Source organism: Nestor notabilis, unplaced genomic scaffold, assembly GCF_000696875.1.
Source record: "Nestor notabilis isolate BGI_N333 unplaced genomic scaffold, ASM69687v1 scaffold3454, whole genome shotgun sequence".
Classification (NCBI taxonomy): domain Eukaryota; kingdom Metazoa; phylum Chordata; class Aves; order Psittaciformes; family Psittacidae; genus Nestor; species Nestor notabilis.
The window spans coordinates 36,304-56,929 of record NW_009926747.1 but is presented as its reverse complement, the minus strand read 5'-3'; the positions used below and the strand labels follow the sequence as shown (position 1 = coordinate 56,929).

Genomic DNA, 20,626 nt, shown 5'->3' with positions numbered 1-20,626 from the left:
GGGAAAGCAAATGCCCTTGTGTATCTTGGTGATCTTAAGCCTTTAAAGGTATTTTTAATCCCTGTCAAACACTGGTACACTTTGATTAATAGCTAGAGAATTTAGGTTCTTTGGACACTAAAAAAAAAAAGCCCATGTTTTCTTAACATAACTAAATGGTAATCCTTAATCCTTTGCATGTGGCTTGCACGTGGGTAACGTGTGGTGAATCAGAGAACCTCTTGGGTGTATGGAGTTATCTGTCAAGCAGTAGTAAGTGCTTGGGTTTAAGATTCAAAGGTTTTTATTATGAAAATATACTGATTGTAATAAATGGCATTTACTATGTCACTTCACTCTGTGCTGAAAGCATTTATAACACAGTACATCATTACTGCTAAATGGGGAATTTGAAGGTATTTGCAGTAAGTGTAGGGTGGCAGTCCCCCACGTTGCCTTCTCAGGCACTCATTTTGAAAAATCAAGCATAGACTTGGAGATGATAAAACTTTTCCTTAGACAGCTCCTCAGGACTTCAAAAGTAGAAGTATGGGAAAGAATATTCAGCTGTTGATCTAACATTGTAGTCCTGTAAAGCAGTGGTGTGCTGTAAATTGGTAGGCTTCAGTGAGATTGCAGGATCTAGACCTTGGATATTTTGGTTTCTTAAACTGAAAATAAAGGTACATGTATCCAGTAGCCCTGTTTAATAGCTGAAGTTCAGTTGCCTTAGGACCTAATGAGCTGGAAGGGTCTTAATGACATCCAGTGGACACATGATAAAGATGTTTGTACATCGTCATACAAGCATGTCTCATCTCTGCCACAAGAGATGCTGCTGATGTGCATAAACAGCAGTGTCTGATACCTGATCTTTTGGAAGACAACAGTAGATATGACAAATTGTTCCCTGCTGCCCTGCTGAAGCAATTCATCACGTGAAATAAAAGAAGATGTGCTGTGTTTAACAGAATGGTATTAGCCACAAAGTTTGTGTGTATATAATTGCACGTGGAGCCATGTATATTAAATATATATATGTTTTTGGTGTAAATATCATTGTTCGTATTCTCTGACTTTTAAATGCAGAAGATGGAACCAGGTTTTCTAATATTTTTGAAATGTAATAACTGATACTGAGTTAGAGAATGGCAGAGTGTCCTACAGGAGGGGCTGGTACTGAAGCAGTCTTGTGCAGATCAGAACCTTGGGACAAGGTAATTGTGTTGGCTTGGGTGCTGCCAGTCTATAGGGCATAAGTTATAGGTCATGAGGCACTTTTTCAAAATACAAATTGAAGGAAGGCAGTACACATGCTAAAGGGGAAAGCAATCGTGATTTCAAGCAAGAGGCTGTCTGCCTAATTTTCAAAAGTTAAGTGAAAAGACAACTAGGAAGTTTACAATCAAGTTGGGTCAGAGGAGAGCAGAGATTGGGAGGAGATTGTACAAGACCTGACAGAACTTGTTTGGCTGGACAGGTTTGCCCAGTCTGTCTCTGTATTGGCTTTCAGAGGGTGGTTGAGGTTGTTCAGTGCTCCCTTTTTCAAGTTAACTGTTGACGTTCTGAGGATTTTAATTTTTAAGGAATCTAAAGGCTGTAAACTGACAATGCGATAGTCCTGGGACTCATGCTGAATCACAGAGGTGAAATGGTTCTTTACAGCTTTTGTAATCAACTTTATTATATGCCAAATGCCAAAGATAAGGTGAGTTCTTATCCTTGCTGTGACTTTCCATTTTCATTATCCATAGCTAATGGAGATTCAGCATGAGTAAAGGTTTGTCTGGCAAAGGCAATTCCCATTGAAAAGTAGATCTATGCTCAGATATTTCATAATATCAGTGCTCCTATTGATATCAATATTAATAATTTACATTATTGGAGTTCAGAAAGGAGGCATCAGATTTGTGTTTCACAGAATCACAGGCTGGTTGCGGTTGGAAGGGACCTTTAGAGATCATCTGGTCCAATCTACCTGCTCAAACATGGGGGTTAAAAAGCAAGGTAAGAGATTAGGCAGACATGATTACAGATGTAGACAGGGAATCAGCAGAGTTTTAATAGCTGCCCAAGCCTCCAAACTGGTGTCCATGGTTGCTTCGAATGTAACTTCTGTGAGTGGAAACTGTCACATCCCTCTTATCATTGTGGTGTGCAGATCATGAAGCTGGGACATTGAACCACGTTATCCAACACTCCAATTATGTTGTCAAATTCTGCTATGTTGCTCTGCAGTCCTTATTTCAAACCAGTCTAACCAAGGGATATTTTTACTTTGCTGCTTCTACAGCACCTTGCCAATGTGCCTGTTTCCCTTCCCCAGCTGTCCTGGTTTCAGCTGTAACAGTTATTTTTCTTCCTAGTAGCTGGTGCAGTGCTGTGTTTTGGCTTTAGTCCGAGAACAATGCTGACAACACACTGATGTTTTTAGTTGTTGCTAAGAAATGCTTACTCCAATCAAGAGATTTTCTGTCTCTCATGCTCTGCCACTGAGGAGGGGCAAGAAGCCGGGAGGAAGCAGAGACAGGACACCTGACCCAAACTGGCCAAAGGGGTATTCCATACCACAGCACGTCATGCCCAGGTATAAACTGGGGGAGTTACCCAGAAGGGACCAATTGCTGGTCAGGTCAGGCTGGGTATTGGTCGGCAGCTGGCAGGCAATTGTGTTGTGCATCACTTGTGTTTATTGTGGGGTTTTTTTTCCCTTTCAGTTTTTTATTCTCTCCCCTCGTTATTTCCCTTATCATTGTTATTATTATTACTACCAGTAGTAGTATTATATCGTACTTCAGTTATTAAACTGTTCTCATCTTAACCCATGGGCTTTACATTCTTTTGATTCTCCTCCCCATCCTGCCTGGGGCAGGGGAGAAAGCAGAGGGTGAGTAAGCGGCTGCGTGGTTCTGAGTTACCAGCTGGGTTTAAATCACCACAGCACCAGGCTTCTTGTGATACTTAGCAGGACCACAGCATCCCTCCTGTCAGAAAGCCTCCATACCTGGAGCATCTGCTGTCTTTGTCTCCTTCCAGATATATCAACTTCTTCCTATCTTGTTTTCATTTACAGTACTTTGGCATCTAATTTCCCATATGCTGCTCTTGCTCTCTGTCCTGTTTCTGTGAGTACATCTGCACAGATGAGTCGCCACAGTTTAAAGTATCTGTAAAGCCATGGTAATTCTGCAGGCAGGCACTGTCAACTTAAGCTTTCTTGATTAAATCCCTTTCATAATATAGGTATAAATGGGTGGGAAAGGCAGATGCAAGCGTGCTGTGTCTACAAGCTTGCCTTGTACAGTCCATCTTTCAGTAAAATTGTAATTGCTTGATGTACCTGGCCTCTTTCTAGCAGTGGTAATACCAGTGGGAGTTTCCTGGCTTGTGTTTCTTGTTTCTTCAGCACCTCTGAATCTTCAGAAGTGCCAGGCATGATAAGATTGTTGTGTTCAAGCTGCAAACAAAAAACTAAAGAGGAAGGAGAGTACATCTGCAGGATTAGAAGCAGTTAATAACAACAGTACTATTATACAAACTAATTTTCAGTTCTCACAAGTATATTGTGTACAAATTCACATCAGGCCTTTGCAAAGGTGGAATGATTCAGGACTTTGTATTTGGGAGCATGGGACCTTTCCCCAGCTAAACCCGCCAAGCCTTAGCTGCTGCAGGAGTTCTGTATTCCCTACCATGGCAATGCCACTTGTTGGGCTGTTGTTGTTCTGGGTAGCAAGATGTAAAACCACCATGATCTTTTATCACCCAAAGGTGAAATGTGAAGGATGGTTTAACCTGTTTTCCTTGATGTTATTTTAAGGTATATATTCAAAGCATGTGGCAGAATGGCAAGTTTTCTTGGAGAACGTTACAACTGTATTTACAGGGATGCGGGGTAGTTTGCAAAGGGAATGAAACATGAAACAAATTAGAAGACCTATAGGTTGAGTGGGATAATTCTGTTAGAATCAATGTGAAATCTGAATTAGTATTAATCCCTCAGATATTTTAATTTTTTTTTACAAGATGGTGTGTGGCCAGCATCCCTGTTGGCACTGGCATAGTCTCATACTAATGCAGCTGCCTGGCTTGATAGATGTCACCATTGCCAGCCTGCAGGTGTCTGTAGCTGAAAATGTGGACTTGCTGTTTCTCACCTGAACCATTCACCACTTTAAAAGTCAGCTGGAGGACAAGACTCTATATTCCATGTGTATATGGGCTGTAATAGGTTTCTTTTTTAAAAATAACTACATTTTGTCTAATGCTCTGCAGCGGGAGTCAGGCGAGTCGGGGCTGTGGGCAGGAGGGGGCTGTGACCAAGCTGCCCTTGGTCCAACAGCTCTGCTGCTCAGGGCAGTGGGGCTTCAGCACCCTTGGTACCTTGGCTGGGTAACACTACACGTCTGGCCCAGCCTGGACACATCTGGTACAATTCCCATGCTGGAAATCATCAAACTGGATGGGAATGAGCTTTAGTAATTCCTAACGGAGCAGAGAAACAAGTTGAAGGTGTAAATGGAATACAATTTTGTGATTGTGGAGCGTGTTTTGTTAGGAATACTTTTGTCTATCTTAGTCCAATAATTGTAACATAATAAACTTGTAGAGCAGAAGGTGTTCATGCACAACATAAGAAAAGAGCATGTAAATCTGTTGAAATTGCCACCACTTTGGATTTTCTTCAGTATTTAATAATTTTCTTACTGGCTATTGCATTACTTGCCATTTAATTTTGTATTATTTCAGTTGAGTTGAGAAAAAGAGGGTTTTGTTATCTCCAGGGGCTAATTTTCTTGGACTAAGTAGTTTCAGTAGTTGGACAGTGATTTCCAAAGTATTGTGCTAGAAAACGTTAACAAACCCTTGCAAAGCAGTGCCAGAGTGCTCTATTTTTGTCTTCAAAGTAAAAAAGAAAACGTTTTCAAGATGTTGAATGGTACTTTTGAGTTACTGAGATTTATCCATTAATTTTACAAGAATTACAGATTGTGTCCAAAAATGCTGACATCCTTAGACAGAAATTTTGTTGGAGTAGATCTGATGTAACAGATGGGCTGGAGCAGCCCCTTATGAAAGACGGGGCACTCAAAGCTGTGATCAACAGGCATTTCTTGGCAATTGATTGCTGCGAAGCCTGACATGGTGGTCTGCTTCTCTCTGCTGAATGAGCTAACCTGGGAACTCTGATGCATCTGGAATTGTCTTTAAGATCTCCTCGAAGGGGGAAATTATCCTTTTCTTTAAACATGGGATGTTGTTGCTTTCAAAAACCTGACTTTTTAAAAGGAGAAGATGGGGGGAAAGTGTTTGGGGGTGCTTCATGTCCTCCAATACTGTGCATTTTCAGTGTATGGTCAAAGGACTAGTCTGAGGATTCTTGAATGTGGAAATGTTTCAGTTTTTCTTTTTTTTTTTTCTGTACAGTAAGTCTCAATAGAACAACTTCATAATTTTGGCATCCTCAGAAATGATCAATATTAAAATCTTTTTGTATGTATCCAACTCAGTTACTTCATGTGGTTTTGTAATTGTCTGTATTTATTTACTTTCTAAGTTACCATACTTGCTTAAAAATTCCAAGATTATACATGTGCTGTTGTCATTTTCTTTACATTTTAGAAAATAAGCTAGGGATGCACAACTTTGTCACTGTAATTGCATTCCCTTCAGGAGCTGCAGAATTCACTGTGATTGTATAATATCACTACCTGACCTTTTTCCGCCACATAGTTTTTTCCTTGCCAGGAAGAAATTAAGAAGACCTGTCATCTTGTTACATTAGTAGGCAGTTAGGGCTGTGCAAGTTGGTATAAAAAATGGGCATAGTAAAATAAGTAAACATAAGCAAATATATTTAGTAGTTATAATAAACTATGCAAGTGTTCTTTTAATTTTTGGAAATTAGATTGCTATGCCATAATAAACATCAGCATCATTGCCCAGCACCCAGGCTTTGGTGCTTGGCATTTGGATTTGCAGAATCTAGATATCCCTGGTTTGTTTTCCATAGAAATGAAATATGTTGTTTGTTTATGGATAAGCAGTAAGCTTCCAGTTGAGAATATATAACTATTACTATATTCTCTAGTTGAGAATATATAACCAGTGAGTGCAATAAGCAATCATAATGCTGCAGGCAGAAGGTGCCTGTTTGTATATATGAGGCTGTAGACATTTATGTGCTTTTATTCTTTATTCTTTACTGCTTTTTAACCATATAGAATCCATACACTACACATTGCTACTGACAACTAACAATTTCTTGACTTCCTAGTAGAAATGGATTTTGAGAAGATTTAGAAGTGTGGAGTTAAACGTGGCTTCCTGAAACATTGTCTGGTGGAAATAAATAGGAGTTTCATAGTAGGTTTCAGTAGCCAAGACTTGAAATTTAATTTTATTTTCCTACTCTTAAGAAGAAAAAGAGAGGTGTATTGGGAGGTCAGAGACTGGATGATTCTGATGACTGGAACAGTATAATACAACTTTGACAAGCAGTTAGCAATTTAATTTAGAGAGCCTTAAGAAGTGAGGATGCATTAACATAAGCGTTTTAATTCAGATGATGTTTATCCTTTATGAATCTTTGTCTCTCCAAAACTTGCACCCTTGCTGGGATCTCAGAGCATGCAGCTCTTCCAGATGAACTGAGCTTGGACAAGGCATTGCTGTCACTACTGGGCAAGCAGACCATGGAGTCAGGTTCAAAACCCGTGTGTACGTAGATACTGGGTCCTCAGTACCAACAGTTTCCCTCTGGAGGTCCTCTCCTACTGCAGCACAAGTTGTGTAGGCATGGCCTCAAATGGCTGAACTGGTGGGGAAGAGGAGCTGAGGAAGAGAGAGCTGGCAGGATCTAAATACCTTGTCGTAGCCAGTGGGTGAGGTGGTAACATCCAGACATAGGCACAATCATTTATGGCTGGTAGTGTCTCAAATGACTCAAGTCATTTTGCAAGTAATCACTTCAGCATATTGTCCATCATGGATTATTGGTTTGAAATAAAAAGTGGTTTATGCTTAGAATAGAAAAATGTGGACCACTAAGATTTCTGAGGATAACACATCTGGGCATTAAGACAACAAAGGGTCATTTAAAGCAAGCTGCTTCTTGAACAGGAAAAAGAGAAGGGAAAAGTGAGCTTTGACTTTTTTAATGTGGTAGCCTGTAGGCTGCTGGGTATTTGAGGGCTTGAATATCAGTATTTCAGTCATCACGAATTAATAGAACAAGATGAAAAGGGCTTCTACAGCATGAACAAAACTACTCAAGTGTTTTCTTGGAGGTTTAGTTAGCTCTCCCTGAGAACATAGGCACAGTTCATTTGAGCTCTCTGAAAAATGGCAGAAGGCTCCTTTTTGTTCCCTTTTCGTTTTGCTCAGTTGATTTATTTATGAGTTACTGTTTGCGTGAAATGATTGATTCCTTTCAGAGGGGTAGAAAATTCTGACAAATGCTTCTGTTGGGAGCAGATTCATATCCCTGCAGCATGGTGCTAAGGCATTTCAAAGCAATTGAGTTCTGGTTAAGACAGAAGTAGTATCATAGAGAGGGTTTTGGGTGCATCACTGGCAGTGAAATAAAACTGCAAAACCTAAAACCAAGAGGTTGCGAGTGTCACTTGCAGTATGTTGGATGCCATAGATTAGCTCTGTGTTATCTTTAACGGGGGTGAAAACATACTTGATTTTCAAGCTGTCTTTTTTTTTAGTGCACAGGGTGCTAAAATCACATGTTTTGGCAGAAAAAAGATAGAGCACAAAGCAACAGCTGGATTTGAAAGCTGGATTAACATAAATTAAAAGCACAAACCCAATTTCTAGCAGAATATGATTGACCACTGAAAATCTAACCAGCTAAGAGAATGGCAATTCATCTCCTGATGTCCTCCAGTCAAAACTTTACTCAAGCACGAGTTATGCCATGGTTATGCTTGGTTTCCCAGGGTAATTGGGTGTCAGTCTGTGGCTGCATTATACAGGAGGTCACACTTCATATTTGTTATGATCTTTTTTGATTTAAAATCAGGAATTGTAACGTAAGCCAAATTGAAATCAGTGGTGTTGGGATTTGTCTCTCCCTCTGTTTGCAGGTACTACAGCGCTACCATTCTGCAGATGTCAGGAGTTGAAGATGATAGGCTTGCCATCTGGCTGGCTGCACTGACAGCATTTATAAACTTCATTTTTACTCTTGTGGGAGTCTGGCTTGTTGAAAGAATGGGTCGCCGGAAACTTACACTTGGTAGCTTAACAGGTGAGTGCTTAATTAGTGTGTGGTATTTCCTTTGTAAAATTAAAATATAATAATACTAAATAAATGCTAATAAATTCTAAAGTTTTTTCAAAGTTGTTCTTTTTCAAATAACAGTGTTGACCCCATCTTCTCCCTGAAATCATATGGCTTTTTCAAGACCTCTAGTATAGTACCACAGCTAAAGGCTAACTTAAAAAAGAGGTTTAGCATGTTACTTTTTCAGGTGCAGTTTTCTGCTTTAAGGTGTGTTTGACAGAGTTTTTCTTTAGCTTGTTAATGCTTTTTTTTTTTTAGTTTCAGTGTAAAGAATCAAATGCTTGTAACCTCACAGGTGGTTAGTTTTTAAATCTCATGTGCATATATGTGATGTGTAATTTCTGGCTCATTAATTGCAATTCAGAACAGCTTATCAAGAACTACCAGAGAAAGCATATTGCAGATAGCCATTGGGGCCCTTTTAAAAGAATAATGCAATTATTTGAAGAGCTATCTCAAATACAATACAATAAATACCTTACTTACACTAATGTGGTTTTAACTCATCTCATGCTAAAAGAGAGAATTCTAGAATTGCAGATTTTATCCAAATATTCAAACACTGTAAACTGATCATGCAGCAATCTCTTGGAAGCAGGAAAAGGCAGAGCAAGCAGCCTTGCCCACATTCAGCTGTGTCCTGCCATTTACCAGGAAGTCCTCGTTTGCTCCTGCATTACATGCTAATTGTGCCAGAAGTAATCTGTGACAGATACCTGCCTCTGGCTGAAAGGTTCAGGCATTTCCAAGAACAGTTCCTGCTCCTCTAGAAATAATGTTCACAAGTGTTTAGCTGGAAAGGTTTGCTGTCTCCATATTTTGTTCTGTTGTCACTGTCAGGGATCCAAACTTCCAGTTAATGCAACACAGCAGAGTGGGGACCACCTGCCAAGTCGCTGGCCATCTGCAGTTCCCAAGGGATGGGAGTTAATCAATGCTCATGGTATTTGAATGCATTTATATAGGCAGAACAGTGACGGCACAGTGCAGTGTCTGGTTTGATACACAGTTACCCAATTCTTTAAATCAAAACATGCAGTTGGGTGTTCCAAATGATAATAAATGTGTATTTGTTTGTTACCATCTTGATCTGGAGTCAAGAAACGTGAAGTGATTTTCATGATCCAAGTTCAGAAATGTAGCCATGACAGAGGAGATTGGAAAATCACATTCATCATGTTTTGAAAAATATAAACAAAATCTCAAATCACTATTTTTATCACAGTCTACCTCCATATCACTTAAAATACATCTTCCCTGTAAGTTCTTTTGTGCCCCCAGGCAGTGCCAAGTTTTTCACAGAGAAAGGACCCAGTTCTGTACCATTCCTTTTGCTCAATGCCTCATTTCCCCTGTGGTACTTATCCGCTGTCTTGTCTTTCTGCAAAATGGATCTCTCCTAGCACTGCACTGGTACTTTTGGTACTACCTCTCCTTTCTAATCTATTGGAATGGAATACTTATACATACGTGTGTGTGTATATATATGTATATGTGTGTGTATATATGGCCCAGATAACCTCAGAACTCTGGCTAGTCCCTCAGGAGTTTATTGCTCATCTGGACCCAGCTGTATAAGTGTGATTCCTATGTGGACTTCTCGTACAATGACAGAACTCTCAGCTTTTTGGCTCTACTTAACATACTTAAAGGTCATACATTTGAAAAGTAGATATGTCTCTTACAAAACATGTTAGTCATAGCACAGAAGAGGATATAGAAATAGGGCACAGAATTAACAAAGGGTTATAATACAATTACGTGTTATTTGTTTGTGATGTTTAGAATTTTCTAATGCAATGTTTGATACTTAGATTTAGGTAGTAGTGGATATGGTGTGTTTTCCTTATCAAGCGGGCTGTTTCCTAAAATGATGATTACTAAACCTGCTGATGGATTTGTTTTGCATGATGAGTTTTTTTCATGGAGTAAACTTATACTTGACTGTTCTGCTTTGGTTTGTGTTTCTAAGGACATCGATTTTCATGCAGAGTTACTATGGGCTGCTTCTCTGGTCTTTGGAGAAGCCATGTATGCCCCAGTCTCCTGGTACATAAAATGAAGTCAAAACTACTACCTTTGCCTGCTGCTGCAAGAATTTGGGTTAGGGTTTTTTTGTAAACATTAATTGATGTGATGTTTGTTAGATGATGACCTACAAGAATAATCAGTAGAGAGATAGTAACCTTAATATTTTGATTAAAAGCCAACATACTCTAATTTAATTTTGTAAACTCATGTGGCTGCTTCTGCTTTCTGATAACATTTGGGGAAGAGCTGTTTTAAATTTAAGTTAATGTACCCTTATCATTAGCAACTTTTGAAAAATTGAGCCTTTTGGGTCAATGCAGGAGCATTGGGAAAATTACAGTAAACTGCTTCTGCAAAAGAAAAAACCCAACAAACACAAACCAAAAACCCCACACCTCTTCAGTTCTCTTTACTACAGTTACTGTTTCCTCTTAGTTTGCCGTCCATTTTATATCTTGGCATGGTTTCATTATCTTTCTGCTCTTTTTCTTCAGTTAATTTCTTTCTTCAAAGCTGTTAATTGGGAAACATGCAGAGATTTTGATAAGTGCAGTATCCATTTTATTTGTGTTTTCCATTTTCCCCTTCAGAAATTGTCAATTTGAAAGTAAGGTGGTACTTGAACAAAATGTATCTCTTTTTTTTTTTTTTTTTATTTTTTAACGGTATCTAAAATATCATCAGGATATTTCCATATTTCTTTTTTTGTTTGTTTCATCTCAGCTAATGCTGCTTTGTAATTGTATGGTTTTGTTCATCATAGACAAACTTGCCACAGAATGAAAAAATACAATAAACTTCATTTGCCAAGTTTACATACTCTGTTTTTTCCAAAGAAATAAGACATTTGCAGAGGTGCTGGAAGTGAGTGTTAGTTTATTTGGTTAACTTAAAAGACAGACAAAGCATATTTAGAATGAATATAAATAAGATTGTAGGCCCTGTCTAAAGATATTTGCTGTCTGGTTTATGGCATTTCGAAAGTACAGTAAATCTAGTGCAGTATCCAGCCTGCCCAGAAAGCTGGGTTTATTAGCATACCTACTAGCCATAGCAGTACAAAGCCAAGTCTAGAATAAGCCAAAATCCCATTTTATGGTCTGTAGGTGCATTCTCTGCATATAGTTTGTGATTGAGTTTAAGGTCTTAGTGGACTCGGTTCAGGTAAATGTGTGGTCCAGTCATCTCTAGTTCATGTATATGCCTATTAGCCACGACTGCTGCACAGACACATTCATGAATAATTTTATTACAGAGTTCTTGGTACGTAAGATATTATTTGTATCTCAGAAAAAGTTTTTCAAGTAGTTGGTGGGTTTACCTGCTAGGAAACTCTGCTTTTCTCATTAAAAACATCACCAACACCACCCTTGAAACTGTCAGTCAGAACATCCCCTCTGCCCTTCACCCACCAAATGCAGTATCCTTCATTTGCCCTCAACCATTAAGCTAAATGACTGCACACTTCTAAACGTGTGCTACCTGGGATGTGCTTCAGTGGTTTGTGCATTGGGTTTTGTATAGTAAGGATAATGTTGTTAGAGCATTGGTAACTAACCAGTCTATACATGTTATATGTGACATGCCACATAAATAGTGAGTATACAAACAGGTATGCAGGGTATTTTGTACAGTACAGAACTCAATGCCTCATCAAGTAGAAAGATGTAAAGGTTTTATAAGTTAGTTTGAGATAGTGTCAATGGTGAAGTCTGTACGTTTTCATTAAAATAATACAGCATATTGTGTGGGTGTGTGACAAATATGGTAGGAAAACTACGACTTACGTTCTAGTGATGGGCTGTTGCACAAAGTATGAACCTTTTTGCCATTTTCCCTCATGTCATTTTGCCTAGCTTGTGCACAAGCAATTTGTTGGGGGGGACAGGAGCAAATAAATGGAAGGGGGCTTTTTCCTAGCAGATGTTATGTGTGCTCTTTGAAACAAGATCAGAAATTGCCATTGGGCTTTTTGGTGGTATTTTTATGAAAAGTCAGATTTCTCTCTTTTCACAAAGGGAAATAGAGTCACTAAAAAAGCTGATGCTATTTTCTATTTTACAGGAAAGCCTGCAAGTCTGGGTGTGGGAAGGGGGAAGTGTGGTGATTTCAAAGACACCATTGAATTTTACCTTTACAGCATTATTTTCAACACCAAAAAGAATATATCCCTTCATTCATGCAGTTTTCAATTCCACATTAAAAAAAAAAGTCTGAGTGTATTAATTTATTATCTGGACATTAAACTTGGTGCTCTTGACTTTAACATCTAACCTATTCAAGATGTGAGTGTAGCAAAGGGTATTTTTCTTAGATTCTCATCGTAACTCCTTAGTGAATGCTGTCTGCATGGTAATGGGGTGCCTTGCTTTCCCAAGCATAGTTCAGTTCACCAGAGAATTATTTCATGTCCGCTGGAGAAGAGTATCACATTGTTTTTTATCTGTGTTTTTAGGTACTGCTGTAGCACTCCTTATCCTAGCTTCGGGATTTTTGCTATCAGCTCAGGTCTCGCCAAGGATCACACTTAATCCATCAGATCCTTCACATCAAAACTCTACCTGCACAAAATACAGGTGAGATTTCATGATCACTCATGCAGTCTTCTTGAAGATTATTTCCAATTAATTCAGTTTTACAAGCTAGTAAACACTTATTCACAAAGCCTAGTACGAGGAACCAAACAAGATACCTGAAGTTAAGATCCTAACTTCCCTCCATAGAGAAAATAAGACTCTTCGTTTAAATGCTCTGAATAATTTTTTGGAGTTTCTTGGACTAAATAAGGTGGTTAAGCAACAAACTCCATACTTGAGATCCCCTCTGTTATATCACACCTGCTGCAAATTATAGTGGGCACAAAGTTAGGTATATTTGAAAACTAATTTGTAAAAATACTTGCTGTTGTTCATCTACTCGTAGCATTTGTCATGTATAGCAGCTGCAAACTCTTCAGGAAGATGTGTTCCTTGCCTTTTGTTTTCCCAAGTGGAAAAAAAATAATCTTCAGATAATTACAGACCAACTAACAATTAAAATAAATGTGATTTTTTGACCTTTTTTTTCTGTAGTAGCTGGAAGATGCACTTTCGTATGCCATCATAGTTCCAAGTAACATTACTTCTGGAGTATTATGAATGTGCCATTTCCTCTATTTTGTGGGTTTTATGCACGTGTGAGTGCTGGTATGTTCATTTAGCTGGCAGACTAGAAAATCCCATATTTAGAGAAGGTTAGTTAAATGTCTGAAGAAATTCTCACTTATGTTCAAAATCTGTTTTACATGTTTGTGCAGTACAGATAAATATCAAGAAGTGAGAGGTACACTTACAGTTTCTGAGCAGTACTGGCTAGAAATATGTCTCATGGCTTTTCATATGCCAGCACAACGTCTTAGGTGAAAGATTCTGAAAGTCTGAACGTTTGTGGATGCCCGGAGAGGGGGCAGAAGACCTTCAAGAGAGTGTGAATAGGTGCTAATAACTGCAATATTAGATACTACCAGATACGAGGTTTCGTACGTGCAAACCCCTATATTTTACTTGTTCTCTGCTGCAGTGTCAACTATGTTTTGCAGTTCTTGAGATGTGCCTATACAGCTTTTTCAGATGACAAGCAATCTGGTTAAAAGCTGCAAAGGGGGATTGAGCTTCCAAATGCTCTCCTCTCAGAATATGATCGCATTAACAGCAGGATGTCAGAAGGATTTGCCTAAAACTTCAGTTAACTCTTTGGGGAGGATGCACCAGAACTCATTATTTGTTATCTAGTAAAGCTAGATTATTATATAACCTGAAACAGTATAGAATCTGTTTAAAACAGATTCTTAAAACATTATAAAAATGGCTAGTACAGCTTAAAAAGTAATGAAAAAGTATTTGACACCATTTTCATTTTCCAGTTAACCACAGCCAGTCAGGAAGGAAATTCAGACTTGCTGCAGCTTGTTTAGTGTGCACTTCTGGGCAAATGCATGAAAAATTAAAGCAGGTAGTTCTAGTAAAGGTATATGATGTTTCATGAGTTATTGGAATACTTTTAATCTGTCATTATTTCTATTTCAGACATGAAGTGAGCAAAAGCAGATATGGTAAAAATTCCAATGGTCTAGAAAAGAGCAACGGAAGAATTGAAATACTTTCATTTGAGAGTGTTTTGGAATAGAAGGAGCTCTCTTATTTAAAGATAAAAGTGAACATGGAGGGGGCGACGTGAAAGAATGAGCAACATATGAGAAATCTTTAGACACTTCTGGTTTAATCTTATAACTGTATCTTAGTTCAGAGACACAAAAGCCAGGAGAGTTGAAACTAATAAATGGATGCAATTGCCCACAAATCACAGAATTAGGCTACAGCACTCCCTCTTTGAAAGGATTTGAAAAAATAGGGATTGGTATGGTTAATAAGTATTTTCACACTTGTGTATCTAAAACTATATCTGGGATATCAATTTTCATGCTTCAAAACATCACCAAACCCTGACCCTGCTATAGCCAAAGGAAGAATATTCCTTCGGCATCATGAATATTAGTGTTCATTATGAGGTGGTATCAGCCACTGACTCCATAGCAGGAAGCTTCAAAATTCCAGGTGTCTTCATCCAAGGCAGAAGTGCAAGAAATATTGTTTGCCTTTGGCAAAGATCATGGGAAAAAAAACCCAGAGGAGATTAGTTTCAGCATGCCTTTCTGCCAAGCTCTTGTAGCTACACATAGAGAATATACATTAATTTGTTCTTTTATCTCAATTATTTCTGGAGGAGTTGACATATAATCATGTTATATTTGACTTGGAAAAGTAGCTGTTCGGGACAGGAGTATGCCTGCTTTCTGTGCACATGGTCAGTAAGTGGAACAAAATGAAAAAAAACCATATTTTTGTCATGAGAAGGTAGATGGCGTTCTCGACAAAAGCCTTGTGGGGCTCGCCTCTCTTTTTTGGCCTTGGAGGTATTCCCTGTGGCAGTTATGGAGCTGAGTCAGAGGTTCTCAAACCTGAGGATTTGGAAGTAAAAGACTGCTCTGCGTAATGCCAGTCTTGCATATTTTCTATGTTACTATAGAGAATAATGGCATTAAAGGGGCTGTACAGATAGTGCTGTGTTGGGTAACAAATGTTACTGTAGGGATAGTTGCAAATGAGATATCTGATCAAATTAAAGTAACTCAAAGGCAGTGGTCTCTTACTGTTTAATCCATGTTCTAGCTTGCTTCAGTATAACTTAGTATCTCATACTGCTTAGTGTCGCATCTTGCAAGCCTTGAAGAGGTCTCAGAAAGTTTTGGAAAAGCAAAAGGACTTCAGAAGATCAACACATAATGCCATATCCCTGTAATCACTGTAACCTCTTTTAAATTTGTGTGGCTACACAAATGCAGCTCATAGTCTCCTTTATCAGATGGTGATGCAGTGCTTCTCTGAGGTGAGGTATACTTAAGAGTCTAAACCTGTTTGCAGCTTGGTCATCTCACAGTATGGGGCAGTTTCCTAAATACATCTTGTATTTGTCTTTGCCAAAATGTATTTATAACTTATAAAAACATCAGTAAAATTTATTTTGCTGACAGAAGTTTCACTGATACTGTGCAGTGTAGAAATTATTTTTATGTTTGCAAATCTTTTGGGTTCCAGTAAGTGTGGGTGTCCATTATGGAAGCCTTAGAGCTACTACAAACAGTCTTGTTTGTTTATTGTTCCCTCAGATCCATGTTCCTCTGCACATATAACAATGAAGATAGAACAGATTAGCAAATAAAGAACACAGTCACAGTCCTGATTCAAAAAAGCACCTAGGGCTTGAATACTGCATTCTGAAAGACCTGTGCTGAGACAACGGAGTTACAAGTTACCCATATATGGTTGCAGAAAAGCAAACCAGTAAGATACGCTGCAATTTTCATTTGGAGTAGAGATGTACAACCTCATAGTTGATCAACAGCCAAAAAATAATCTATAAATCAGGAGGGAAAAAAAAAGTCATGTGTCACAAGGACATCATGGAAATAATGCAAATCCAGCAGGACACCTGAACACTGAAATTCACTTTGCCTCCTTAAAGGTGGAAGTGGGTGGGTGTCTTGCTGAGGAAAGGCGAGGTGAACACTCACCTGTGTGCCATCCTTACATCAAACTTAATTTTCATACTCAGCCCATGTAGGATTGTACAGATAACTTGCAGTGTGCTGACCACTTTGATCTTAATCTCTTCAGCAGCTGTGATCTGTTACTTATCAAGGTCACAGAGAAGTTCAGAGGTAAATTTAAGAATCAAAACCAACACCATCCCCAAATTTGTCATCTTAGAAATGAAAAGATGATGTAGCCATTCCTATTAATCTGACTACTCAGACATCTATGAATATGTTCCTGCTTTTGCTGGGACTTGCCTGTTCTGGAAGGAGGTCCTGATCAGCGCATGTGCAGTAGATACCCTACCACCTTTTCCCAATCTTCAGTGAATCAAAGGTGTGACTGTCCCACTCGACCTTTCTCAGGGACATTCACCCATTTCTGGAAAACTATCATTGTCCTGTTGCTATGTATTCTTGGTCTTTTTGTTTCCTTTGATTCATGTGTCTGTCTCACTGCACTTCTTGAGACTTTGTCATCTGTAGAAGACAAAAGGTGAACTTCTTCTGCTTAAACAATATTTTTCACCTCAATTACTGCATGAAAATGGTAACTTTTGTGTTAATCTTTGGTTAACCATTATATCCTAGGGAAATGGTACCTGTCCACAAGAATTTTCTCAGGTTCCTGGGAACTGGTTGTCTTCAGAGCTTGATTAAAATAATACAGGCAGTGCCAGCTGTTCTGGACACAAGGCTTCTGTTGTTCATCTTTGAATTAGTCACCCTCATGTGGTTAATGTTCCTAAGCCCATTGTACACATACACATCACTGAGATAAAGACACCAATATTTAGTACTCTTACACAGCAGTTTTACATGATAGCTAATTGGCAGAAATATATATTTTCTTTGTAAATTTAACAACAGTATAAGATTGTGCTCAGTCCTGATAACCTCAGCTAATGTAGTAACTGAAGATGGTTTTATTGTATTTAATAGCTTTAGGATCCATGTGATAAGTATATTAGCTATTTTACTTAAGTTAACTCATTGACAATCTGATTTATCTGCAAACTGAACATCAGTAGTCTTCATGCTGTCACTGTATCATAGAACCAGTGCTTTTTAAAATATCATTTTCATTTTTTGTTTCTAATGTCAAAGTAACTGAGTCACTGGTCATTCTGACAACCAAGAATTCCAGTAATAAATATAGTAATGTGTTCCTGCTATTAAGGTCAGAAAATTTTGAGTATGTAAAAGGATAAAGCATGTTTGAGAATACTTTTGCCAGCTTTTACAAAATGTAATTAAAATTCATATGGACAGTTTATGTTCTAGAACTGTAAAATGACCTTAACATAGTGTTGAAATTATTAAGTAGATAATATAAGTTTATATTGCTTGGTAATAATTTTCCATTTGCTGGCATGTTTCTCCTATGAATCAAAACTTGTAATTCAATTTAAAATTTTAAGGGATAGGAAGGCATACATCAGTTCTATGTAGTAAGCATCTTTAATGTGAATGTGGTAAAAGTCCTCCCATCAATTTAAACCGCAAAGATCTGAAAAGTGACTTTCATGAACTATAATGTCCATGAGTGTAATGCATATCCTGTAATACTGTTAACATTTCTACTTTGTCTTTGAATCAAGCTCTGCATTACTGAAGGAACAAGGTGTCATTCATGTAGTAACCTATTAACACTTACACACTTCTCTGCTACTATTTCTAAGACTTTGCTGTGTAACAAAACCTGGAACAATGCTTAGGGAATTACTTTGTAAAATCTTCCAAAGTGATGGTGTTATACTTTATTTGGTGTGCAGGTTTTAGTCACACAAGGATGGTTTTAATCCAGTTCAAACAAGGTTTGTATCTGATGTGTGTAGAAGCTTGGAGTATGTCTATGTGTAGGGTCTCTTCGGAAAAGTACTTTTAAAACCAGAGTACTTTACAGAGGCTGCCATTATGATCAAAATTAAGCCATGTGTAAGACAGTTTTTTCTGTTATTTATTATCTGTGTTACTCAGTTCCAGGCAGAAATCAGGAAGCTGTTGCTGGGGGCTATATAAATTCAGAAAAAAAAAGATCGACAAAGACAAGAGATAGTTGATACTCACAGTCTACTCGCATGTAGGTATGGCACTTTTCATGCAGTGCTAGCATTCCAGAACAGTCTGTTGTCGAGGTGCTTATAGTAGTAGTGGTGTAACTTTGATGAACTAAGGACTTGAGCAAAGCAGGGTTTATAGAGAGTAGTGTCTTTTCTAGGACTGTGATAGGTAGCAAAAATGGATGAGCCATTGCGGTCCTCTTCAGGTCTAAAGCAGAAGTAACAAACACCAAGAAGATGAAAACAGTTGCTCTAGGTTTATATAAATTGTGTTGTTTACTTGAGACATGTGAGTCTTTGGTAAAGATGGTTTAAGGAAAGTTTGAAGAGTTAATGCATTTATATGTGGCTGGCATATAGAGAAGCATAAGGATTCTGTACTGATCTGGAACTCTTACCTGTGAAGGAGTCACTGAAGAATAGTTTCAGCGGATTAGATGGAGCAGGAGCTTGATTTGAAGATGAGAAAGGATTGATCATACTTCAATGTAACTGTAATTTAAATCTTTCATGTGGGGCTAGAGGAAGAGGCATTCTCTGGCTATAGACAGAAGAATACAAGCACAGAAGCAAGGAAAACTTGATTCCAGTCTGTTATTTTTCTATCAGGAGCTGGGAAGCTAAGGGAGATAGAGGATTGTGTGCATAACCAGTCTAGAGAGCAAGGAGTAGACCTGACATGGTTTTTATTCTTGCTACAGTTCTATGAGGAAAACCTTTTTCAGGAATATGGATATTTGCATCAGGCAGAGCAGGAGCAGTTAGTTCAACAAGCCACAAAGTCGACCACAGTGGTGGTCAAGACCAAGACATGGGCAAACTGTCCTACATAGAATATCTGAAGTTGGAAGAGACCCATTAGGATCATACAAGTCCACTTGCATGTTGCGAGTGTATCAGATTTTCATATATAACTACTACTTCACATGCAGCATGTGCTCAGTGAAGATAATGAAAGCAAAACAAGTGGAAAAAGTCTGTCGCCAAGATATGTCTGTATTTGTGGGTGTTTTTATAATCTGAGTGTTTATGCTACCTGTGTAGTAGAATATTAGGAGATACGGTGTTACATTCTGGAAAAGAACTACAGAAGCCGTAATATACTATCAAGCTCAGTTTGTATTTCTGTAACTGGATGATAGGAACATACTGGTATAGTTTTATAATTGGGTAACAGGATATGGAAGGTAAAGTTAAAAGTTCTTTAAAATGTGGCAAAAGTGAAGATTGAGGAAATGTGTTAAAATGAGCTAAAATTGAGGTTCAGCTTGAAAAAAGATGAAATAGTCTGACAAAAAGAGAAATGTCACTTGCAGAACAAGGGCACTGGGCAAAGGTCTTTTACTGCGAAATCACTCAACAAAAAGTGGTAAGATCCAACTTGCGCTCAAATTAAGAGAATTGTAGGAAAGTCATTACTTACAAGGTCATTTTACAAATTTAAAGCACAGAACATGGCAAACCAAATGTAACTATGGAGTATTCTAAGCAGCAGAGAAAAAGCAGAGGAAGAAGCAATTGTGAACCTTTCTTTGCCATCTGGAGAATCACTTTAGCAGATGAGTATTTTTATTCAATCTTTCTAGAGATCGCAGTAGAGGCTAGTAACTACACTGTTAGGAAGAAGAAAGAAAACAATAGTTTTGGTTTCCAAAAAATGTGCACAGCTGGCCAATTAATAGTTCATCTTTATACTTTAATTTCTGTATGAAAGAAGAAAACATTGTGATCTTTGCAACGCACCTGTAACCTCAGGAACCTCAGTTCATCGTGGAGGCTGCTCCAGAGCAGAGTGTTCTGAAAGCTGCTGGCACTCAGACTGTCAAGAAATTGCAAGCAAGGGACCTTAAAGATAGAGCCGTCAGGCTTTCCTGACACAGATGTTCCAATTTAGTCAGGTGAAGAGGACATAAGAGCATGGAAGCCTTGACTGTGTTGGCAGAATCGGAGTGAGGAACTGCAGGTTTGGGGATATGTAGCATTCTAACGGTCCATCTGCTCATGAGTAAATGTGCCCTGACAGTGAAGTAGGAACCCAGAAATCCAGTTCCCTGGCAGTTCCAAACAATCTGAGAGGCCAGGCTACTGAGACGTTTGTTCTGTAGACTTCATGACACTGAGCTGGGC

At 38.4% G+C, this 20,626-nt stretch overlaps 1 protein-coding gene across 1 annotated transcript in view; it reads left to right on the top strand.

The window, feature by feature from the left end:
• Positions 1-20,626, top strand: part of SLC2A13 (solute carrier family 2 (facilitated glucose transporter), member 13) — a 121,630-nt gene that overhangs the window by 73,850 nt on the left and 27,154 nt on the right. Inside the window, exons 5-6 of the mRNA XM_010013702.1 lie at positions 8,076-8,239; positions 12,762-12,882. Of these exons, the coding sequence (XP_010012004.1) occupies positions 8,076-8,239; positions 12,762-12,882 (285 nt within the window). The remainder of the gene's footprint in view (positions 1-8,075; positions 8,240-12,761; positions 12,883-20,626) is intronic.